Source organism: Bos grunniens, chromosome 12 (genome assembly GCF_055505025.1).
Source record: "Bos grunniens cultivar Pamir isolate PY7600 chromosome 12, Bosgru_T2T1.0, whole genome shotgun sequence".
NCBI lineage: Eukaryota > Metazoa > Chordata > Mammalia > Artiodactyla > Bovidae > Bos > Bos grunniens.
This window is the reverse complement of record NC_141176.1, coordinates 20,646,592-20,672,827: the sequence shown is the minus strand read 5'-3', so window position 1 is coordinate 20,672,827 and position 26,236 is coordinate 20,646,592. Positions and strand designations below refer to the sequence as shown.

The following is a 26,236-nucleotide window of genomic DNA, read 5'->3' as shown; positions in this document are numbered from 1 at the left end:
TAAGCCCAGTTTATATGAGACATCTATTATATTCAGAAATTAGAAACAGGTTTCTCAATCTGAAAACAATATCCTAGTGGCCATTCTTAAAAACAGCTCCTTCTTCAAGTTTATGTTTAAAAAGAAGACTATGAAAAAAAAAACAGGTACCTTTGCTGAGAACCAAAAACTAAAAACAAAAAAACAAAAAAAACAAAGTCTATTAAAAAACAGCAGGTACCAACTCAGACAGTTCAGAAGAGGTGATCAGTCACTGCCTCTGAATGTTTTCCAGTTTCATCTGGATGTTACTGTGTCTATGCAGCCAAACCCAAAGGCAAGTATATTACACTAGAAGCTGGAACTCTCATGTATTATCAAATGAAAAACAATAAAAGGGAACAATAAAAAGGAATGTATACTTGGCACCTACCACAGTCTACCATTGCCTTTTCGCACCTGAAAACCACTTCAAATGTTCTCATGCACACAGGTATATGAAATTCACCGCCAGCAATAAACCCTTCTTCTGGATGCCTTACAAGAAAGGTCAAGAGGCCTTTCAACCTTAGCACTAGGTGGCGGCTTAGACACTCGACAGAAAGCAGGGGCTTAGGAAGCAACGGAACCAAGACAAAGGAACAACGGGAACTGAGATGGCCTCAACCACCCCAGGACACCCCCTCACCCCACCCAAGCAACAGAAAAAATGAGACAGCGGGAACTGAGATGGCCTCAACCATCCCAGAACACCTCCCCCCTCCACACCCCCGGCACCCCAGAACTGTCAGGGCTACATTTGGTATCCTGTCTCCTTCAGAGTCCACAATGACCCAAAACAAAGGAAAACAGAGAGAAACTGGGTGTTGGGTGTGTGTGTTGGGGGGTAGGGTGAAAGTGAGAGTCATTCAGTCTTGTCCGACTCTTTGTGACCCCTTGGACTATACAGTCCATAGAATTCTCCAGGCCAGAATACTGAAGTGGGTAGCCTTTCCTTTCTCCAGGGATCTTCCCAAACCAGGGATTGAACCCAGGTCTCCTGCACTGCAGGTGGATTCTTTACCAGCTGAGCCACAAGGGAAGCCCAGGGGATAGGGAGGGTGGGGGGTTGCAATGATAATTTATATGACAAAGCATTAAAAAATATCTTTGTTCTATTCTATTCTACTTTATCGATAGAAGCTATATCAGTATCCATTTGCAATGCAAATAAGATGTTAAAAAACTTGAAGAATCTCAAAAGTGGCTAAAAGAAGAGCAAAGAGTTTCAGTCAACTGTTCAGTGTATTCTCCATCAAAAGTCATCTTACTTCTGACTCAGGGTGTGAGTGTTTTAGGAGAAAAAAATCAGAGTTGTTATTAATAGCTAAAAATTTCCGGCCACCTACCTAAGACACAAAGTTGGTGACCCAAACTTGTTCAAACCATCTTTCCTTTCTCCTTGATCAAACCCTGCTCTGATGCCAGCAACAAAAAAACAACTCTGGACTAGACTCCAAGCCAGGCGGACTGACTCAGACTTCCATGCGTGAAGGATGGCAAAGTCAGTGTATGTGTTTAGTTAATGGAAATATATACACTAGTCACTTACCTGATTGAACTGATTCATTTATAAACCAAGAATGGTTTTTTTCCTTGAAAACTTTTATTTCAAACAGCTGCGGTAGACACATGTTGAACAAGTAAATGGTTCCTTCCCCTGTTAAGACAAATCTGTTTTTTATTTGTAAGTTTTCACACACACATACACACACTCAAAAGACTAATAGTTCTGAGGAATGTTCCTAATATGAACATAAACATACATATACAGTCTATACAAAGTTACTCCAAGGAAAGCTTGTAGCTATTACACACAAATGCTTGTTTCCCAGCTCTGTAATCCTCACTGAACTTAGACCAATAAATACAAAAGGACAAATCATTTATCTTAACGGCTCCAAAGCCTCTCATTGAGTCCTCCATCACTCCTAAGCCACCCAAACCCAAATGGCTCGGCCAGATGAACTGAGCTGGCCTGTCGGGGGTTGCAGCCTCCCACACCGAGGGATGAGACGGGGTCCGCACACCCTAGAGGGGTGGCCCCCGGGAGGAAGGCCAGGGCCCACGACCGCAGCACACTTTCGGCCATGAGGAGTGAGGAGAGCCACGTCAAACTAGATGAAAATCTCCCTTTCCTCAGAGTCCCCAAGAAAATGACCAGTAGAAGGGGTGAGGACAGCACACATCTGCGTGCATCCGAATGAATGCAGGAATTTCCTTCCAAACACAGCACAGTCAGGGCCCTGAATTAGAATCTATCTCGACCACATCTGGGCGCGTGCCCTTGGGGAAGTGCAGCCACCCTTTCTGTGCCTGTTTGCACGCCTGTAACGTGGGAGCAATACTGAACTGCCTCACCAGAGATTTTTTTAAGGATTAAAAAGAGAATATGGACACGTAAAGCTCCTAGCACAGCACATAAGTTAGTGCTCAGCAAAGGTTAGCCTTTATCTTTCCATAGTCAGTAAAGCAAAGTGTTGTCCATGGACATTCAGAATTTTCCAGGAAGCCTGGCTTTTATTTGTATTTTACCTTTGTTAAATGTTTTACTGGCTAAGATGTCTCTTGCAAAAACACTTCACACCTCATCTTACATTTATACATACTAAGGAATTTCAAATAATATAGCTGACCGATTACATCCAATTTCGTTTTGAGGAAAAGGAAACTGGAATTTCTGCCTCTCTTGCTACTTCTATTTACAAACACGGCACCACCCGCTGATGTCTCTTGCTTTCACTATTCAGTATGACAGTCCCAAGAGGACGGCCTAATCTGCTAAATATCAGATAGCTATTTAAAACCTTGTAAAATGAAGAAGAACCCTATAAATCTTGTAAAATAAACTGATGGAAAAACAATTTCACAAAGATAAATAATGTCATCAATATCACCATATATTTAGTGTATTTTATACTTTTGCCTAAAAATGATAAGACAAAGGAAAATACACTGAGTGTAGAGTTAAAATTATTCCTGATAAAATGTGTATTTCCTCAAAATACAATGTTTTTTAATGAAAAAAAAAAATCACCTTGACAGGAAATATATATATATACTACTTTTTGGTCTGAACAAAATAAGGGAAGTACAGCTAAAAATGAAAGTATTCAAAACCTTGGCATGTCCAGTAAAAGCCTCCCCTGCCCCTTTTTTAAACTCAGGTTATTTATTTTACTTTATAACATGAGTATAAATGGACTCTTATATTGGATAACTACTTTAAGATAAGCTGGCTTTAAAAGGCCAAGGAAAACTCATCTGTTTTCAGAGAGAAATCAAACATGCTCTGCTTTTTTGTTTTGCCAGCATTTCTGATGAATAAACAGTTTTATGGATTAAAATTACACAGAAATTTTAAAAAATGTTCGGGTCAAGTGAATTATCTTAGAAGACTGGTTATATCATTAGCTTGCTTTTGTCATCATGTAATATTGTTTTACCTTTAAAAGCTAGACAGGAAGAAAAAACATGAGAAGACAAATAAATGTACACACTTTTCAGCCACAACGTTTTAAAAATGTTCAAGTTATCAGAGGAGAAGGGAGGAGAGGGGCACCTACCTGAACATGGGTTAGCCAGTTTTACAAACACAAGCCCACTTTTCATCTTCTTTGAATCATCCTTCAAATATTCTGGAAAGAAATACATTGTAGAATTAGAAGACCGCTGCTTTGTTGCTTACTTTGCTCTTTTTCCTTCTTCTCTTTAAATGATTTTTCTTTCTAAAAATCTTAGCTCTGTTCTATTGCTTACAAACTGTGTGATCTTGTACAAATTACCAATTTCTCTGAGAAGTGCAGTGGAATCTAAGGTAGTTTTAATTTACTTCTTGGAGAAGTGACAAGGAGCAGGACTCAGATGGCCGGCTTAAAGCTTGGCTCAACCACCTGACTGCTCTGTCATCTCAGGCAAGATTCCTCATGTCCTGTCTCAGGTGTCACATTCATAAAATGATGATGATGGATGGATACCTGCCTTTCAAAGGATTAAATGAGCTAATCTGTTGACAGTTCTTAACAAATTCAGACAAACAGAAACCCATAATAAATGATAGCTTTTATTACTTTAATTATTTTATTGTTACTATTATTATGAAATAGAACATTTAAAAGATAAATATTTCCCAGAAACTTATGTTTTTTGTCCCTAATTATGATTACCTAACTCACGTTCTCTGCCCATTTTTTTAGTAAGACATTTATATTTACTACCTTATTAGGAGTCTTTATACAGTAAGGATATAAACTCAGTTTTTAGTGACTTTTTTAAGGGGCAGGGGAAGGGGCTGCGTGGTGTGGCTTGCAGGATCTGTTCCCTGACCAGGGATTTGACCTGGGCCAGAGCAGCAAAAGTCTCCAATCCTAACCAGTAGGCCATCAGGGAGCTCCCTGTTTTTAATGATTATTTTGCCACTTAGGAGATAAAAAATCTTTGTGTAATCTCATCAATATTTTCCTTCATGGTCATACCTTTTGTGTCATACTTAGAAAGTCCTTCTCTTCCTCAAGACTGTCTGAATTGCCTTATTTTCTTCTAATGCTTTTAAATTATATTTAACCTATTTGGAATATATCCCCTATAAAATAAGAGGAGGAGATTTCCAATTTTCACTTTTGCAGTGAGTTGTCCGCTTGTCTCCACATCATCTACTGAGTGCACACGTGCTAAGTCGCTTCAGTCGTGTCCGACTCTTTGGGACCTTCATGGACTGTAGCCCACCAGGGCACCTCTTCCATGGGGTTTTCCAGGCGAGAATACCATAGTAGGTGGCCATGCCCTCCTCCACATCCACTGAATAACCTAAGCTAAATGTTTAAGACACATTTATAAGTCTGTTTGCAGAATGGCAACCCACTCCAGTGTTCTTGCCTGGAGAATCCCAGGGACAGGGGAACCTGGTGGGCTGCCATCTATGGGGTCGCACAGAGTCGGACACGACTGAAGCGACTTAGCAGCAGCAGCAGCAACAGACACTATACTTTGACCCACGAGTCTGTGGCTGTATTAGCATTAGTATTTCAATATCTTAATTACTATAGCTTTAAAAGACATTTTAACATCTGCTGAGCTAAATCCTCTCAGTGCTTTCTCTACAATATTTTAATGTCAAAGTTTAAATCACTTAGATTAAAACATAAAAACCGTGACAATTTTATTTATAGCATTTTCACATATTTTCAGTGGTGTATTTAAACCCATTGAAACAATCTCTCTCCAGAAGGAACCAAGGGACCCTGATTAACAAGGGAGCAATAATCTGCCAAAGAGTAAATCAGAGAACTGTGGGGAAGGAGAGGGACTCACAGTCACGTTTACTTTCTACAGCCCCCTCTTTATTCCACTTCAGATCTTCATGAACTTAAGTATAGCAAACATGTTTAGAAACTAGCTTAGGTAATAAATGGTTTTAATACAACATTTTTCTCAATAGTGACAAATATACAAACAACAACAAAAAACTCCTAATTTTGAGACTTTTACTTGCAACCAAATGGAATAAAAGAAACCCAATTTAACAACCAAAAACAAAAGCGAAAAGGACAAAAATAGGCAAAACAACTATTTTCAATACACTGAGGATAAGGCGATGCAGGAGAGTGGTCTCTGAGAGATGAGAAACAAACGAGGGGAGCCCTGTCGCCCCAGCTTACTGCCATGAGAGGGCTTCCAGGCCACGGTGCAGAATGGGAGATCCCGGCTGGAGCCCGGAGGACTCCCTGAGCTGGAGAGGAGTGGAGAGTTCTCAGGACGCCACGGCTAGAGTTCCCAAGTCAGGAAAGGAGCGAGCTACAAGCAGAGAAAACCCCGGAGACCTGCAAAGGGTACACAGCTTGAACATTCAACAGAGTACTGCTCAGTGCGTGCATGGATCTGCCAAAGGGTAGGAGAAAAACCGGCCGAACAGATTAGAGGGAACAGTGCCCCAGATTCACATGGGGTCCTGCCCTGGGCCTATTCCCAGGCAGACTGGAGAACCTTACAATTCAGAAGACACTGGGTACAGCACTCCAAAGGGTCTTGCCTCGGTGGTAAGGGGTCAACAGCCCTTGACGGAATGCTGCCAGTCCCACCGAACGAATTCTAAAAGCAGGACCTAAGAGAATCAACTGTTTCAAGTATCTCGACTATGTCCCAGAATGAAGCTTGAGGTTATTTATAGGAATACAAATACATTCATTTGGCAAAAAGGTAAAAGTCACAAAGTCTGGTGTCTAATCAAATATTATTTGGCATTCAAAGAAGCAAAAAATGTGACCCACAATGAGAAAAAAAATAAAGAAATCAGTTACTGAGAGGGGGTACAGATGTTAGATACAGATGTTAGAATGTAGAGATAAAATAATTAAAAACAGTATTTATTCCTCATGTACTAAAAAAGTAGAGACAGAAGATTTTTTTAAGACTCAAGTTGAGATGAAAGATATACCAGATGCAATTAATGGCAGAAGAAAAGGTTAATAAACTTGAAGACACAGCAACAGAAACTATCTAAAATGAAAACATGGGGAAAAAAAGAACTAAAAATAAAATATTAGCAAACTGTGGGACAAGTTCAAGCATCCTAATAATATATGTGCAATTGGAGCTCCTGAAAGAGAAGAGGGGAGAAACAGAAGAAACTTGGAGAAAGTACGGCAGAATATTTTTGAATTTAATGAAAACTACAAACCTAAACATTCAAGAAATTCAACAAACCTAAAGCACAAGAAACAGGAATAAAACTATACATCAGAATCAACAGTTCAAAACCAGTAATAAAGAAAACATCTTAAAAGCAGAGAGAAAACAATGACACTATGTACTGAAGCACAAAGTTTAAAATGAGCAAATTTCTTATTGGAAACAATGTAAGGCAGAAGATAATGGAGAAAAGTCTTTAAAGTACGAAAAGAACACATGATGAAACCACAGAAAATACCCTTGAAAAGTGGAGGTGGTCAATAGATAATTTCAGACATACAAAGGCTGGAAAAAATAATCATCAACGGACCCACACAACAAGGAATGCTAAGGGAAGTTCTGCTAGAAGGAATAGGAAACCCCAGGAAAATACGAATCTAAACAAAGGAATGAGGAACACTGGTAATGGTGACTGCAGGGGTAAATAACTTTTTTTATTATTTAAATCTCTTTAAAGATCACTGGCTAAACAAAAATAACAATTTAGGGCAGCAGGGTTTATAAGCTATGCATAAATGAAATATACGACAACAATAGGGAGAAATGAAAACACACCATTGTACGTTTCTTGTACTATATGTGGGGTGGTGTTACATCACTTGAAGGTAGATGTAATCATTTAAATATGTGGACAATAAACCCAAAAGCGCCAGTAAAAACTACAAAACAAAAAAATGCTACCACTAAAAAGACAACAATGGAGATGAAACAGAATCATAAACAGCACTGAATTCAAAAGAAGGCAGAAAGGGAGTTAAAGCAGCACAAAGAACAGACGAAACGAAAACAAATAGCAAAATGACAGACTCAAACCCAAGCACATGGATGATCACATTCAAGGTAAATGGGGTGAACATTCCATTGAAAGGGCAGAAACTGTCAGACTAGACAAACAAGTAAGATAAAATTGTATGCTCCCTATAAGAAACACATTTTATACAGAGAGACACATGTTGATTAAAAGAAAGAAGAATGAGTATGGTTATCATGCTAAACTAATTAAAGAAGAGATGCAATGGCTCTGTTAATAACAGACAAAAGATATGGCCAGGGATAAAGGAGGCCGTTTCATAATGATGGAAGAAGGATCAGGAGGATACCCAGATGTTCACAGTTACACACACAGAGAGCTTTAAGATACACAGAGCAAAAACTGATAGAACCGTTTGCCCTACCTCTAATCCTGGGCAACCGCTAATCCGTTCTCCATCTCGAAAATGCTGTCATTTTGAGAATGCTATGTAAACGGAATCATACAGATTCGATTTTAAGAAATCTTTAAGGCTTTCTTTTCTGCAGCTTACAAAAACGTAAAGGATAAGGGTTAGCACTGTTAACAACGTTTCCAGGAGACTACAGCAGGTCGTGGTCTCCTCTCCTTCCCCCTCCTGCCTGCTGTTACTCACTTCCCCAGCTCACATTTCTTCATTCTGTCTTAAGGCAGAGAAAAGGTGACCTCTCTTTTTCAGCAAGACAAACTTTATTTTATTTTGGTATGACAGTAAATATTTCAACTTTAACTTGGCAGATTATTATTGATTCTTGTTTCTTTCTGTTTTTCAATTGAAAACTTTGCTTCTAGTGATGCCTGCCAGTTCTCCACCTTTCCCTTTCCCTCCTAGAGCTTAAAATAATCAAACTTTACAAATATCCAAAATCTAAAAAAGATATTTTTAATAACCATTCAAGGGAAGCAGTGTTTCTATTTTTCCCAGGAAGAGCAGTAAGTCCAGAGGATTAGCTATAGCCTAACATGTCAGACTATAAGAACTCTGGAATTACTAAGTACAAATAAATACTGACATTAATGTGTTCTGCTGCAAATGCCAGAGTTCTCTGAAATATGCTTTAAGATATATTAATGTAGATAACAGTGAAATGTCTGTGTAATGGGGGAAAAAGTCATCTTTTCTCATCTAGAGCTAACAAAACAACTTACTGGATGTAATCTTTCAACACAGAATTCCAAGTAAGATGCTATACTCTTTAACTAAAATACAGAATGCATTTCAAAATTCATCTCTCCTGTTCAATTTATTCATTTATTTGTTAATTACTGGTTAGTAAAAAGACCCAGGTCCTGCCCATGGGGAGTGTTTGGATGTCCTATGGAAGAGACATATCTTGAATCAAACAATCACACAAATGTAGACTACAAATGTAACGACTGCTGAGAAGAAGAAATACATGGACTATGAGGTCTTATGACAGGATATAACACAGCTAAGGAGGTCTGCGAAGGAAGGCTTCCTGTGTGTAGCACCGGTTGAGTCCCTTGCTTTGATGCCTAAGAGTTCAAAGGAAGTATATATTCACTTTACCAGTCAGACATTCCGTTGGCTTTGGGGCCAAATCCAGTGTATAGGCAGGTTTTGTTTGATATACACATTAAAAAAAATTGAATTAGGTGCCAATATTTGGAAATCAGTTAATTTTACATCAGATATAATCTCCCTAAATACTTAAAAAAAAATTATTAGGCAAAGATTTTGCCTTGTACTATCAAAACACCTGGCAACACCAAAGATTTTGTTAAAGGGCAGCTCCCACTGTCTAGTTTCCCTTAGTCCTCCAAGGCATCTGTACACTCACCTCATGGCTGGATGCTTATCAAACGCCATGTCTGTGCTCACTAAACTGCACTATTCTCATTTTCTAGATTTTAGGTACCTACAGCAAAGATCAGATGCTGACTAAATAACCATTTAGTAATAAATATTACCCTCTTATTGAAACCATTCTATTACCAATTTGACTATCCAAGGCACTGAGGATAGAGCCGTGAATGAAACAACCCCGCAGAGAAAAACTGCATTTCAGACGCCCCTTCATCTTCCTGTCTGCGGCTTCTTCACCCGAGTCCCTCAAGCCTCTGCCCTGTGTCTCATAATCCTGTCCTACAGGGCAGAGGGTAGGACTCAGATCTGAGAGGCCCCGTGTCCAGAACTGCACGGTCAAACACAAATAAAATGCATCCGTTAAATATGAGCCACAAATGCAATTAAAAATTCTCTAGAAGCCACATTAAAAATACATAAAATAAATTTTCAGCAATACATTTAACCCAATGTATCTAAAATATCTTTACTTCAATACATAAAAAATATGAAATATGTTAGCTGTGGGGATTTTTTATGGATGCCCTTCAACAGACTGAGAAAGTTTCCTATTCCTAATTTTTTGAGTGTTTGTAATCATGAAAAGAGTATTTTCTTGAATATCTTCCCTATGGCTACTGAGATGATTATGTGGTTTGGGGCCTTTTTTTTTTTTTTCCTGAAATAGTATATTACATTAAGTGATTTTGGTATGTTGAACCAACCCTATATTCCTAGGACAAATCCTACTTGGTCATGACGCATAATCCTTTTTACACACTCCTGGATTTCATTTGTAACTTTTTGAGAATTTTTGCATCTATGTTCATAAGGGATAGTCTGTAGTTTTCTTATGACATCTTTGTCAGGTTTTGGTATGAGGGTAATATTGGCCTCACAGAGTAAATTGAGAAGTAGTCTCTCTTTACCAATTTTGGAGAAAACCTTGTAAAGAGTTGGTATTAATTTGTTCAGTGCTTAGGTTTTACCAGTGAAGCACTCTGGGACTGGGGTTTTTTCTATGGAATGGTTTTAATTTACTAATCTCTTTACCTGCTATGTGTGTATGTGTGTGTGTGTGTAATGTCACTTTAGTCATGTCCAACTTTTGGTGACCTTATGGACCATAGCCCACGAGGCTCCTCTGTCCATGGGATTCTCCAGGCAAGAACACAGGAGTGGGTTGCCATGCCCGCCCCCAGCAGATCTTCCCGACCCAGCAATTACATCGTCTCTCTGCCATGTCTGCATTGGCAGGTGGATTCTCTACCATTAGCGCCACCTGGGAAGCCCCTTTACCTGCTCCGTGTGCTCAGCCGCTCAGTTGTGTCGGACTCTTTGTGACCCCATGGACTGCAGCCCGCCAGGCTCCTCTGTCCATGGGATTCTCCAGGCAAGAACAGTGGAGTGGGTTGCCATTTCTCATTCCAGGGGATCTTCCCGACTCAGGGATGGAACCCACGTCACTTGCATCTTCTGCACCGGCAGGTGATTCTTTACCACTAGTACTAGCTGGGAAGCCCTTTATCGGCTACAGGTTTGTTCAAATTGTCTATTACTTCTTGAGTCCATTTTTGTAGTTTATGCTTTTCTAGGAATTTATCTATTTCATCTAAATTATTTACTTTGTTGGTTGTTCACAGTATTCCCTTATGTTCCTTTTTTTATTTCTATAAGATCAGTAATGGTGCACTGGCTTTCATTCCTGATTTTACTGATACACAGTAATTTTAATTTTCTTTTTCTTGGTCAGTCTAGCTAAAGATTTGCAAAATTTTGCTGGTCTTTTCAAAAGGGCCACTTTTGTTTTCATTGATTTTTTTTTGTGTGTGTGTCATTTTTCTCTAATCTTTATTTCTTCCCCTCTATTACTTTGGCCACCTGATGTGAAGAGCTGACTCATTTGAAAAGACCCTGATGCTGAGAAAGATTGAGGGCAGGAGGAGAAGGGGACGACGGAGGATGGCTGGATGGCATCACCGACTCGATGGACATGAGTCTGAGTGAACTCCGGGAGTTGGTGATGGACAGGGAGGCCTGGCGTGCTGCGATTCATGGGGTCACAAAGAGTCAGACATGACTGAGCGACTGAACTGAACTGATTGCTTGGGTGTCAGTTTGTTCTTCTTTTTCTAGTTTCTTGGGATGAAAGATTAGGTTACTGACTTGACATCTTTCTTCTTTTTTAATATAGGCATGTACAGCTAAATATTTTGCTCTGAACACTGCTTTACTTGCATTCCTACGTCACTGTGCTTCATTTTCTTTCATTTCAAAGTACTTTCTAGTTTCCTTTGTAATTTCTCCCTTGATTCACTGATTATTTAGAAGCATGCAAACTTAAAATTTCCACATATTTGTGAATCCCCCACATTTTCTTCTATTAATTGCCTATGTTACATCACTATCTTTAGAGAGCACACGTTGTACAATTTCAGTCCTTTGAAATTTATTGAGGTTTGTTTTATGGTCTCGAATATGGTCTGTTCTGGAGAATGTTGTTGAATGAGCATTCTATAGATGTCTCTTAGGTCTTACTGGTTTATAGAGCTGGCCAAGTCTTCTACTTCCTCAATGATCTTCCGCTTAGTTGTTTTGTCCATATTGAAATGGGTGATTGAAATCTCCCACTATTACTGTTCAAATTTCCATATCACCCTTCAATTCTGCCAGTTTTTGGTTCGTGCATTTTGGGGCTTTGTCACTAGGTCATACGTTTATAACTGTTATAGCTTCCTAATTATCATTATAATGCATCCCTCTTTCTGTCCAATAACAACACTTTAAAGTCTGTATCATCTATTAGTACAGCCACTTCAGTTCTCTGTTGATTACCATTTACATGGTATATCTTTTTTGTCCATTTACTTTCAACCTGTTTGTGTCTTTGACTCTCAAGTGTGTGACCTGTAGAGAGCACACAGTTGGATCACGTTCCTCCCTCTCCACCTTTTTAATAGGAATGTTTAATACATTTACCGCCTGCAAGAGTCTCTGCTGATGGGCAAGGACAGCTGAAGTGGCTATACTAACAGCTTTTCAAAGTCTTTTATGGAGATTTTATTCTCATATCTTCCTTTTAAGTTTTGGGTCAGGTTCTTATTTCCACAACTGCTACTGACCCCTCAGCAGCTGAGTATCAGTTGCCACTGATTGTTTTTGACAAAGGCCCTGAGGACAGGGTTTTCCTGCAGATCAAGTTCTGAGCTCCAGTCAGGTCAAGTGACAACAATGAAACAGGGCTTTTCCAGGGAGCTGGACAACAGGTCAAATAGGGACAATGCTTTCGGAATGGCCTTTTTTTTTTTTTTTGAGGCGCCCCAGCAAGCCCTGCCCATCCAGTGGCTGCAAGCCTGCTGGTTTTCAAGGTTACTGCAGACCTGAGCAAAGAGAGATGGGAGCAGTTCAAGTTGCAACGCCACAAACCCTGCTCAATGAGATTCAGCAGTTTTTCTTAAATAAATACTCCTCAGATTGTTGGAAGCCTTTGGCAAATTTCAAGAGTTCTGAAATAGCTGATTTTGGCCATCTCTGCCAATGTTTTCACTGCTTTTAAGGAGGGATGGATCTACCACCATCAGATTGTGAAGGCTTGGTATGAAAAAACAACTCATATTGCTTCAATGCTTAGTTGATAATTTTGTGTGTGTGCCTGAAGCACACAAAGTTACTTGTGACTCTAAACTAAAGGTTTTGTCAAAGATACAGAGTTTAAAAATTTTCATTTAAATTAGGAAAATCCTGGGTCATCCCATGGGCTAGTCCCTCACCTATCAAGCTTGAAATCTCCGTTTTTTCCTTTAACTTTTGTGTGTACCTTCAGCACAGCTGAAAGACAGCTAAATTAATTAAGGAAGAAAAAAAATCTGCTTTTAGAATAGTCGGAAAGAATCAGAAAAGTAGAAGGAGTGTAAAGAAGGGTTTTCCTCTATAAACTATTTTTAATTGATATCTATTTCTTTAATCATGTCTTAAGTCAGACAGATCCATAATCTATTCCCAGCTCCTCTTCTTACTCAGCAGTGCAGCCTTGGGCAAGATATTCAATCTCTTGTACCTCACTTATTTCATTTACAAAATGGGCACAATAATTATTTTATAGGTTTTTGTTAGGCTTAACTAAATGTGAAAGTGCCTAGAACATGCAATAAGCACTCAACTAAGAACCGGTTTCCTTGCTCTTAACTCTGTGGAAACATTAAGAGTGTGCTAGAAATATTCAGGTCAAAATATAAAAGTCAAAAATCCAAGCACAGAACTGACCAAAGGGCCTAACAATTAGCTTTCTAAGAGGAGGCTAAATTAGTACCAGTAGAGGAATATCTTAGAGATATTGTGGCTTCAGTTCTAGACCACTGTAATAAAGTGAATATTGCAATTAAGTGAGTCACACAAATTTTTTGGTTTCCCAGTGCACATTAAAGTTATGTCTATTAAGTGTATAATAGCATTATGCCTAAAAAAGTATAATTTAAAAATATTTTATTGCTAAAAAGCTATCATTTGCTCTTTCAGTCATAATCTTTTTGCAATAGTAATATCAAAGATCACTGCTCAACATTAACAAATACAACAATAATGAAAAAGTTTGAAATACTCTGCTGCTGCTGCTGCTGCTAAGTCGCTTCAGTTGTGTCCGACTCTGTGCAACCCCATAGACGGCAGCCCACCGGGCTCCCCCATCCCTGGGATTCTCCAGGCAAGAACACTGGAGTGGGTTGCCATTTCCTTCTCCAATGCATGAAAGTGAAAGTGAAAGTGAAGTAGCTCAGTCGTGTCCTACTCCCAGCGACCCCATGGACTGCAGCCCACCAGGCTCCCCCATCCATGGGATTTTCCAGACGAGAGCACTGGAGTGGGGCGCCATCGCCTTCTCCTTGAAACACTCTAAGAATTACAAATGTGACACAGAGGCATGAACTGAACAAATGTTGTTGGAAAAATGGTGCTAATAGACTTACCCAAAGCAGAGTTGCCACAAACTGTTAATTAAAAAAGAAAAGAAAAGAAATGCAGTAACTGCAAAGCACAGAAAGCAAAACACAATAAAATTATGCCTGTATGGTCTTCGCTGCTGGTTCAGTGGTAAAGAATCTGTCTGCAAATGCAGGAGACACAGGAGATGCGGGTTCAGTCCCTGGGTGGGGGTGATCCCCTGGAGAAGGAAATGGCAATCCACTCCAGTATTTTTGCCTGGAGAACTCCACGGACAGAGGACTACAGTATGTGGGGTCGCAAAAGAGTTGGACACAACTTAGCAACTAAACAACAAAAACATATTCAAGAAACCAGAACGCAAAGAATTTTATGTGCAAAAAATAGGATAACATATATTAAACACTCAGCAGTTTCTGGCACATGCAATGTGCTTGATAAATGTTACATGAATGTGTTGTTTGATTTTTAGAAAAATTTATCAGTAAGAAATGATAAAAGAAACTTTTTAAATTTAATGAGCCAAACTTCATTTATATGGAATATTTACTCATGTGAAACACCTTCTAAAACTATGCTGAGTAAAATAAGACTTCACATTATATTTTTTAAAAAGCAAGCTTTACTCTTTCTTTTTTTGACTGTTTTCTCTTACATAAGAGGTGACATCATAAGCCATGCTGGCTAAAACAGTTTTCACAAAAACAAAAAATTCAGACAAATCAGAAGCAGGTACTGAGTCTTTTGTGCCACTTCAGGTTCAATAATATCTTAAACTTCCCCATTATCTCAAGCCCTGCCACTTAAGTTTCTTATGTCTAACCAATTCCACATAGTTTCCTTATGGTCTCCGTCTTCTCTGTAAAGATCCAATTCTATGTCTCACTGCTGCTGCTAAGTCGCTTCAGTCATGTCCAACTCTGTGCAACCCCATAGATGGCAGCCCACCAGGCTCCCCCGTCCTTGGGATTCTCCAGGCGAGAACACTGGAGTGGGTTGCCATTTCCTTCTCCAATGCATGAAAATGAAAAGTGAAAGTGAAGTCGATCAGTCGTGTCCAACTCTTAGCGACCCCATGGACTGCGGCCCACCAGGGTCCTCCATCCATGGGATTTTCCAGGCAAGAGTACTGGAGTGGGGTGCCATTGCCTTCTCCGTTATGTCTCACTGGTCACCATCCACTCTACCAGCAAACCTTCCATCTGTTTACCATCCCGATCTAAACCCCTCAACAAAAAGGGAACTCTGATTACTACTTTCCTGACATGTGAACTTTAAAGAAAACATACAATGACACAGAGACAACTGTGTACAGTAAGTGTAAAATAATAGCTCATTTGTATGCAGCATTTATACCAAACAACATCCTTAATAACATGGGCTTCCCTGGTGGCTCAGCAGTAAAGAATCTGCCTGCAATGCAGGAGCTGTAGGAGATGCAATTTCAATCCCTGGGTCAGGAAGATCCCCTGGAGGAGGGCATGGCAACCCACTCCAGTATTCTTGCCTGGAGAATCTCATGGACAGAGGAGCCTGGCGGGCTACAGTCCACAGGGTCACAAAGAATCGGACACGACTGAAGCAACTGAGCACGCAGATATGCATACGCACATATACATATACATAATATACTTCCATGCTGCTACTGCTAAGTCGCTTCAGTCGTGTCCAACTCTGTTCGACCCCATAGACGGCAGCCCACCAGGCTCCACCGTCCCTGGGATTCTCCAGGCAAGAACACTGGAGTGGGTTGCCATTTCCTTCTCCAATGCATGAAAGTGAAAAGTGAAAGTGAAGTCGCTCAGTCGCGTCTGACTCTTAGCAACCCCATGGACTGCAGCCTACCAGGCTCCTCCATCCATGGGATTTTCCAGGCAAGGTACTGAAGTGGGGTGCCATTGCCTTTTACAATACCTCCATGAGGTAGGTACAATTTTAACTTCCAATTTTTTAATGAAAAATTTGACAGAAGTTAAGAAACCTGTACAAAATCATAGAGCTATTCAGCTATACAGAGAGCCAATATTTAAATCAGGCAACAAAATTTTTAAACTATGATGCTTTAGAGAAACTCTTAATCTGAAGACTCATCCTTCTTAACTCAGGAAATGAGACGGAAGCTCTGAAGCACAATAATTATCTTATTGTGATAATTGGTATAACTGCTCTCCTGTGACACTAACACCTCAAATCCCTATCCTGTCCTTCTTAGAGTCTTCTTGCTGAATCAGCTGCCCTCACTCCAAGCCAGCATGTACCTCACAATGCCAGGGGTGAAGCAAAAGGAAGAGGAAGGAGGGGGAGCTAAGGAAAAGGAGAAAGAGAAAAAGACAGGATCAAAAAATATATAAAAGAAGGATGAGAGAAATCTATCGTGAGATACAAGAAACATCTGGTGATAAAAACAGTTAAGTGAAGTTTGGTAAAAAAAAAAAAAAAAAAAAAGAAACTGATCTTCCTATTATAATATCCTATGCACAGCTGTATACAGCCCTGCCCCCAATTATCTATGACATTTTAATGCTTAAAAATTAGTGTACAGCACATAATCAAAAGCACAGACTTAACCATTCAGTAATTTTTAATGAATATGTGTAGATGGTGATTTTAGAGGGTAAGAAAAGAACAGTACATGATAAAACATGTTCATTAGGAAGAAAACAAAAGTTCAATATTTACAAGAGGTAACTGACATTGCTTTAAATAAGTGAAAGCAAATTCAGTAGATAACAGTAAATACGAAATATAAAATAATTCAATGTATCAAATCAAGGTATTTTTCAGTTACATGGTTATGTTCCTCTCTAAATATTTAATCTGTAATAAAACCATTCAGTAATTTTGAAAGGTTACTTGTAAAGTATTACACAAGCCAAAATGGAACATTATTTTTCATCTGCAGATATTTATCAACTAGTTTTTAAACCTGGCAGCTCTTTCTTATCCCTCTCTTGGTTAAGACAAGCTTCTTCATATCATTCAAAGACACGAAACAGGGGAAAAGAGAAGAACCACCTTTTTGCCAAGTGTCCTCATGACTTGGAACCCATGGGCATTTGTTCCTGACCCTGTCTGATTTTTGGCACATAGCAGATAAGCACTGAGCAACACACACCCACTGTTACACGGAGAAGAGGGAACAGACATCAAAGCGCCACTCATTTTGTTTTTAGATACCATATCAAGGCTATTCAGGTTTCTTAAGAAGATCCAGCAGGGGAAAAAAAAAAAAAAGATTATCACTCTCATGCTCATGTAATGCTGTGCTCTAAAATAGGTCTCAGTTCGTTTTCTTTAGACTCCAGCCATCAGAATATACTCAGATCCGCTGGTTCCTTCTGCCTGATAGCCAGAGATATCTCCTTGGGAAGGCTTTGCTAGGACACAAGAATAAGGCATGCAAGACAAATCAGCACAGTTTTCAAGCTACTTGCCCGCTTCCAGGAATGCTAATTTCAGTAATCCTTCCCAAGATGTCAGCACTATTATCAAAGAGATCTGGGTCATTTTCCCTGCTTTGAAGCTCTCTGCTTGCTCAAACACTATAGGAGGCAAACCAGGAAAAGCTGGAGTGGCATGGACTAGGGAAACAATTTCCTAGTAATGGGTTCCTCTAAGAATATCTTTTCATTTTGAAGTTTTGAAAAAAAAAATAGAAGTGCCAAAACCTCCTGAGCCAAGACCATAGGAGATACAATCTCTTTTCTTTTAAGGCTGATCTATCAGTGGCCATGTTTCTAGGAATGGCTTGTGCATTAAAGAAACCAATGCAAAACTCCAGGTTTAGAGCCATTCAAAGCCACAAAGGTCAGCAACGTAAGGAGATGGAGCCGAGGCCCTGAAATACGTGGGACGCAGAGAATCCTGGAGAGGTAGAAAGGAGAGACTTGGCTGGGATGTCCAGTAACAGCACTGGTTCATGGAAAGGAGGTGAGTCTGGCTCCTGGTCACCACACTGACAACAGAGGGCACTCAGCCTGGCCCTCCCACCGCCCCCATCGGGGAGAGGACCATCAGCTGCAGGCAGAGTGGCCTTGCACAGAGCAGGGGGCCTGGAGGACTTGGGAGAGCTGGCGGTCTCTGCCCCTTAACTCCTACTGAGTGTTGGGCAGATTACTTGACTTTTTGAAGTCTTTAAAATGGGGAAAGCCTCTGTGGACTACTTCCCATGGTTGCTGTGAGGGTCAAATACAATAACATATACCAGTGTGTATTACATCAGTGTAAGAGACGGAAGATAGGGGCCTAGCAGATGAGTTTCCTAAAAATGATATAAACCTTGGCAAAGCAAGGAGAGTTGGATACAACTAAAGTGACTGAGCACGCAGGCACTGCCGTATCTCTATGCCATTCAAAGACCACCAATTACCAGGACAGGCCAGGTCACGTGTGCTGAGGCTCCTGGCTGGAGCTGGGTCTCACTGCTGAGTGAAGGCAGGGGCTGGCTCTTGGGCCATCCGCCCTGCACTTTTTCCTTCTTCCAGACAAAGGGGACACCCTCAGCACCCTCTGTGGTCCTCCTCTCCCACCTGCGCTGCTCGTGGAGCTCACAGCTCCTCAGGTACAACTCACAGCGGGTGGAGGCTGGGTTACAAGCAGTCACAGGGAACCGGTCACAAGGCTGTCTTGAAGACAGACAGCTAAGAGAAGGGGGCAGCTTCTGCCAGCCGACACCAGGAGGTTTGAGGCCTGGGTGCAGGGTGCGTGCAGCCTGTTTCATACAGACTGGAGGAAGTTGGTTTAAGAAGACGAAGTGAACGCTGAGAGAGGCAGACAGCCTGGACCTCCGGGTGCTGGGACGCCCTACTCCCGAGGTCTCAGAGCTCTCCACCACCCCGCCCCACACAGCCGGCCCTTGCCAAGCACACGTGGCCCTGCTAAGGAAGTCCTGAAGAAGCATAAGTCAGGTTTTCTAACACACCATCAGGATGCGTTGGTCCCACACTAAAGAAAGAGTAATTTCCAGACTAAGGTAGACCCATGGTCCATTCAAACAAGCATCCTACTTATGGCAAACACACCAGGGTCGTTTGCAGGAAACCACACTTGTCTTCAAAAATTCAAGCTCAAATGAAGTCTTTAAAATGGAAGTCTTTGAAATCTTGCAAAACATCCTAGCCTGGCCATATGTTCACTACGGGTCTATGAATTTATCTTCACCCTTCTGGCATCTGACTGAATTTTCTGTCTTTGTCCACTCGTAAAGATAATCCATTCCTAATATGTACTGCCTACTCTGCAAAGGGACAATTCTTATTTGGTTGATTTCTTACAGTATAAATAAACTCGTCATAAGCCTCTTCAATGCTCAAAGTATGACCTACAGATTCTCTTCGTCAGCTTATTCATGTCACTGAGTTTCTTTCTTTCTCAAAAAAAAAGGAGAAAAAAATTTGGCCCCCTAGAAGATGCCGTGGAGAAGAGAATGGCAACCCACTTCAGTATTCTTGCCTGGAGAATCCCATGGACAGAGGAGCCTGGCAGGCTACAGTCCATAGAGTCGCAAAGAGTCGGACACGACTGAAGTGACTCAGCACACACACAGCTCTGCATTAAATCAGTCTAGCCATCTTTCCCTAATGCTATGGAGAAGTATCGTACACAGAGCCACAGAGTACTCTTGTGTAACCTCAATGTCCCTGAGTGTTTTAGTCACTGTTCTAGCAAATAAGAGTAAACAGTGAAAGAAAAGCAGGAATAGAAAAATGAGGGGAAAAAAATACTACTGGGATTTATTCTGACACCAACAACACAAAAAGGTTAGAAAAAATATTCCTAAAATTGTTATTTTTGAGTGGCTGGATGATGGACAAATCCCCTTTTACTGTATATTTTTCTGCATTAGTAAAATTTCTACACTGGCTATGTACCGTCCTAACTTAAAAAATGTTATTGGAAAAAAAAACACTGGAGAACAATGTGGTTAAACAAAGAGTTAAATGGTCAAAACCGAGGTTAAATGAGCAGCTGGAGACGGCAGAGAGCCCTGTCAAAAGCTTCAGGGACATCAGGCCTTCACAGGGGGATCGACTCTGGCTGGAGAGCCTTCAGTGGCCCGGATCCTTGCAGGCTCAGGAGGCAGAAAACGGGCTCAGAGTGGGTCAGAGCCTTTCACCAGAGGGCTCACTCCACTTCAGCAAACAGTCACACCTAGAACAGAAAGGTCCTTCCTTTTAAAGGTATTTTAAAGGTTCATATAAAGGACCTCAGAACAAAAAAGGCTGGAAGGGTGTGGTGGCATATGTGCTTTCAGAGGCGAGCCTACCACTGAGGAACTAATGGGGCCACCGGGGAGAAAGTGCCTGGATCCTCCCCAGCTACAGGCACACACTGGGCACCCAACACATACTCATATATAAGTGACAACGAACTGAGCAACCACGATGAAAACGTGCAGGTGGTGGGAGAGGCCCAGAAGGCAGGCTTCCTGCAGGAGGTGACACCTGCGCTGGGTTAAAGAGATAAGATTTCTTCAACGTTTCTTTGCTAAGCAAAGCATGTGAAAAAGAGTGTGTAGGGGTCCAGGCAGGCACAAATCATGGGCACTCAAAGAAAGAGAAGCTGTGTAACCCCAAAAGAGTGTTAAGTATTTCACTGAGGAATCCAATAAACACATAGTAAGAGTAAATAGGGAAATCAAGGCAGAGATAGAAAAAAGAACACTGGAATTCATTTTGTGATACATACAAATGGCTTAGCTTCAGGGAAGACAAAGGTGAACCAAGCCTTGAATAAAGGGTAGAATTTGGATGGAAGTAGAAAGGGAAGAAAAAGGACAGTATGAGCAAAGACAAAGGCTGTGGGGAGAAATAGAATGAAAGACCTTTGTTCTTTCAGCAAATGTTCATTGCATGCCTCCTCTGTCCCAGGTCTGCATCCCAGCTTGGGGTGCAAGAGGGAACTGACATTTAATTCAAGTCAACAGACAACAACCCCGTGAGACCAGTACTATTCTCCCCACTGCAGAGATGAGGAAATGGAGGCTTTACAACGAGCAGTTTTTCCAAGGACACAGAGCTCATAAATAGTGTACATCTACTTTTAGCTGTGTTTTTATTATAGCCAGGCTTTTGAGAACGTTGATGAGCTGTTTGTTTCTGAAAACATCATGGTTAATGCTCAGAGCATAGGGGGGAACCAAGCAGTCCCTATTCTGCTATTCAAGTGAAAAAAAAAATCATGAGCATGTCTTACTTTCCTTTTATGAATTCTTTTCTGCCCTGGAGGATAAATATGTGGGAGTCTTGAGTCCTGACTTACAAACATCCAAGGCCTTTTGGAACAATTGTTGCAGGACCGGATCAAGCTCTGGAAACTGCTGGATTATACTGACTGGCAACTGATTGAGTCCATTCACTCCAGAACGTGCTCAGAGAGCAAGGGGAGCATGTTCAGTGAGCGGTCATCTGAGAAAGGTCAGCCGGGTTAACTCCAAAAACGTTTCATAAAGTCAAAACCAGATTGAGGATTTGTGTGGAAAATGTTAAACACACCCTGCTGGAAAACTCAGAGACTCCCTCACGGCCATCGGCCTTACTAGTCAGTAAATGACACATCTTCCAGGAACCTGAGCTGAATGATTCGAAGTTGTCGAAAGTCAGCACGTGAACCCGCCAGGTTCCCTGTCTCTGGCCAACTTAACACAGGTTACCCCCAGGTGATCAAGCTCTTCTGGAAGTAGAGAAGCTTTCAGCCCACAAGGTGCAATTCTAAGCACAGACATACATACATGCAAATGGTGTTGACAAAGAACAAAATAAACTGCTTACATTCTTCCGAGGCTAACCATATGCCTTTAGGTAAAAAGAGGAAAAAACTTTTTATTTTTTTTAGGGTCATTGAAAAGTCATTTGGGTCTACAGTAATTCTTTCTTTGCCACATTAAACTTCTACTTTTCAAACAAGAGGTGTTTCTTGTGGGCCTATTAAAAAAAAGCTATGAGTCTCTAATCAAACGTAAGATTAATATAAATTTTCTTCATTATTATTATAGGAAATTCGTTTTTCCTTTTTAATTTAATTTCTTTTTTAATCCATTAATTAGAATATAGCTCTAAAGCTTGCAGTCATACAAATCTATTTTTGTGTTTCTTCTGGAGAGATGAATCTGATATTACTATGCGTGATTAACACGGCGCCTCACAAGCAAGGGTCGTTTCTGTACTTGGAATGTCTAAGGCAGGCAGGCCTGGAATAATCTCCCAGACAGCACTCCGTCATCTACCCTCCAAAAGCTGGCATTGCTGATGCGATCTGTGGGGGAAAAATACCAAATACCTAAAATACTTTAAAACGTGTATTTCCATAAAGTAAAGGGAAATAACTTTATTGCAAAATTTGTCTACAGCTGAAGATGTTATCTAAGGTCCAGTCTGACCTGAAAGTGAAAGTGTTAGTCGCTCAGTCACGTCTGACTCTTTATAACCCCATGGACTGTAGCCTGCCAGGCTCCTCTGTCCATAGGATTTTCCAGGGAAGAATACTGGAGTGGGTTGCCATTCCGTTCTCCAGGGGATCTTCCTGGCTCAAAGATCAAACCCAGGTCTCCCACATTATAGGCAGATTTTTCACCATCTGAACTGGTAGTCTGGAAACTCTCCAATCAGGCAGCGGCTGACTAAGGCATGATTTCAGCGTAATCTCTGAGATCCCTGAGATCATTTCTGTACTTTCTTTTCCCCTCATGTAACGTTAGGGTTTCCCAACCCTTTCATGTTTCCTTGGGGATGGCTAAGTAACAGAGTTTATCCACAGGAGCAGTCCACCCAGTCCTCTCTTCTGCATTCACTGAATCCATTCCTGCTGGCATCCAATCCAACTTATTAGGACCGACAAGCATACAAAACTTGGACTAGAGAAAAATATTAAAAATATAACTTAAAACATTTACTTTTAGGGCAGCAAAGAGAGATGGAAACTTCTACCTTATTCCAAAAAGTAGAGATGTTCACGGTCTCTTATAGCAACTAAAAGTGGAAACCAGCTAGTGTTCCAGGCCGTGTGGGAGAAATGTTGAAGACCAACCCAAACTGCAAGAAACGCTTACCTTGCTGAAACAGGAGGCCGTTCTGTCACCACTGACCTATAAAAATCAAGGCCCCACATCTGACTACCTCACAAGTATCCCTTCCAAGTTTCAGCTCTTGTTTTTCTGGGATACTGGACTTCTCAGACAAACTGAAAACTAGCAGCAGAGAGACCTAACTAGTACTTTTTAATATGTCCTTTACTGTATCCTTTCAGATATAAGGATATCTTACAGCCGTATGGCAGGGTATGGGCTTCCCCGCTGACTCAGCGGTAAAGAATCCACCTGCAATGCAGAGATGCGGTAGGAGCCATGGGTTTGATCCCTGGGTCAGGAAGGTCCCCTGGAGAAGGGAAAGGCAACCCGCTCCAGTATTCTTGCCTGGAAAACCCTATGGACAGAGGAGCCTGGCAGGCTACAGTCCGTGGGGGTCACAGAGTCGAATGTGACTTAGCGACCAACCAACCAACAATGGTAGGTATGGTTCTCCTCCGCTCAAATGCATAACTTACTGGGGCGGACTTTCCATCTACTGGAGAAAAACAAGAAGTGTGTGAAGACTCATAACCTGTACTTACACGTACTCCCGTGACTGTGGAAATTCTGACTCACCATAAAGATAAAGACAGCTAAACCTGAGGCTGGCTGTGTCTATCTCCCAATCCACTCCCTACGGCTGGCCTCCTACAGTGGTTCCTAGTGGAACCTCTGACCAGCAGCATTGGCATCACTGGGTAACTTGTTAGAAATGCGCATTCTGCCCCCAGACCTACTGAGTCCGAGACTCTCCAGGGTTCAGTCCCCCAGGTGACTGATGCCCCCAAGTTTGAGAAGCACAGTTGCACAGAGGTAACGATCACACCACCAGCATCTGTAACTTCCAGAGCCTACAGGTGGCAGTAAAGGCCAGTTAGAAGAATTACAGGCACTAGAAGATCAAGTTCTAAGTGTTACAGAGCCAGCCTGCCTGACCACACTGTTCAACAGTTTCTTAACAGCTGGCTCAGCCTCCTCCAATGAGTTTGAAGGTCACAGTAAGTCCCAGCTTTGAACAGGAACTGGACTGAAATTCTTGTGGTCCGAAAGCAGACATATTGAACCTATGAATTTCAGGGATGCAATCAATATTTAATTATCTTAAAGATTTTAATACTATGAGGATACAAACATATTTAAGAATGAAAATTTCAATACTTATTAAATAGAACAAGAAACTCAAATTATTCTCAGCAATTATGTATATCTGAATTATTTTTATGTACTCTGAATGATTAGAGTTCCCACCATTAAAATCTCATTGAGATAACATGTTAACAGTGAGAAGAGAAATTTTCTACTGTAAAGCATGTATCAGGCATCCCTTTACTATTTACTAGACTCTATGAAAACCCTGAATTTTGCATTAATTTGCCTTACACAAACTACAAACCTCCAGTGAGGGTGTGGAGCAACGGGAACTCTCATACAGTTGGGGGAATAAATCGGTACAATCACTTTGGAAAACTGTTGAGCAATGTCTACCAAAGCTAAATACACAATATCCAGGGCCAGCAATTCCACTCCTGGGTTTGCACCACAGAGAAGTGACCACATCCAGCTACTTAAAGCCTCATAAATGTGTTTGTAGAAGTCTAACTCGTAATACGGAGCAGGCAATGGCAACCCACTCCAGTGTTCTTGTCTGGAGAATCCCAGGGACGGAGGAGCCCGGTAGGCTGCAGTCCATGGGGTCGCAAAGAGTCGGACACGACTGAGCGACTTCACTTTCACTTCTCACTTTCATGCATTGGAGAGGGAAATGGCAACTCACTCCAGTGTTCTTGCCTGGAGAATCCCAGGGATGGAGGAGCCTGGTGGGCTGCCGTCTCTGGGGGCGCACAGAGTCAGACACGACTTAAGTGACTTAGCAGCAGCAGCAGCAACTCGTAATAGTTACAACCAGGAAAAAATAATTTGAATATCCATTCTCAGCAGTAATATGACTATGCATACAATAAAATAGACACAGCGAGGAAAACACGAATGAACCAACAAACCTGACCACAGCTACAGACTACGGATGAGCCTCACAGATGTAACGCTGAGTAAAAGATGCAAGGGATTAAGAATCACATGCTTGACCAAACAGGCAGAACAAATATCTGGTGACAGAGGTCAGCATGGAGGTTACTGAGGTCATCTAGAACAGGCAAGAGGAGCTCACAGGGTAAGATCTAGGTCTTGATATGTGGAATGGTGACAGGGGTGTATACATATGAAAAGCTCACTGACTTGCACACTTAAACGTTTTACACTTTACTATATGTATATGGGCTTCCCAGGTGGCTCAGCAGTAAAGAATCTGCCTGCCAGTGCAGGAGAGGCAGGTATGATCTGGGTCTGGGTCAGGAAGATCCCTTAGAGGAGGAAATGGCAACCCACTCCAGTATTTTTGTCTGGGAAATCCCATGGACAGAGGAGCCTGGCCAGCTACAGTTCATGGGTTCACAAAGAGTCGGACCGGCCATGACCAAGTGATTAAACAACAATATATATGTTATATTTATTTATAAAGGGACAACAATATGTATGTTATACTTCTTTACAAAGAGAAGAAAAGTTAAACACACACAAAATACCCTTGACAGATTATCCTGTAATAATTTTCAATATCCATCATAAAAATCTTCCCTGATGGCTCAGAGGGTAAAGAATCGGCCTCCAATGTAGGAGACATAAGAGATTCAGGTTTCATCCCTGGGTGAGGAAGATTCCCTGGAGAAGGAAATGATTACCCACTCTAGTATTCTTGCCTGGAAAACGCCATGGACAGAGGAGCCTAGCGGGCTATAGTCCAAGGGATCACAGAGTCGGGCACGACTGAGCAACTAAGCACACATGAAAATCCAAATTACTGGGCAACTACACCTGACATCAGAGTCTCATTTACTGCAAAAATACTGCATTTGCTGAGCTACATCTCAAAATTAGA

The 26,236-nt window shown here is 41.2% G+C and overlaps 1 protein-coding gene across 18 annotated transcripts in view; it reads right to left on the bottom strand.

Annotated features, from left to right (window-relative positions):
• Positions 1-26,236, bottom strand: part of RNASEH2B (ribonuclease H2 subunit B) — a 74,979-nt gene that overhangs the window by 47,745 nt on the left and 998 nt on the right. For 10 of the 18 annotated variants that reach the window (XR_015137990.1, XR_015137991.1, XM_086329162.1 and 7 more), the window contains exons 2-3: positions 3,585-3,656; positions 1,571-1,678 (exon numbers count right to left, since the gene is read on the bottom strand). Coding sequence is in view for 15 of the 18 variants with exons in the window: in XM_086329162.1 (XP_086185288.1) it covers positions 1,571-1,678; positions 3,585-3,656 (180 nt within the window). In the remaining 3 variants the exon portion in view is untranslated. Of the gene's footprint in view, positions 1-1,570; positions 1,693-3,584; positions 3,657-5,675; positions 5,838-26,236 lie in introns of all 18 variants that reach the window. The other 8 variants (XM_086329164.1, XM_086329166.1, XM_086329158.1 and 5 more) reach the window with 3 other exon arrangements.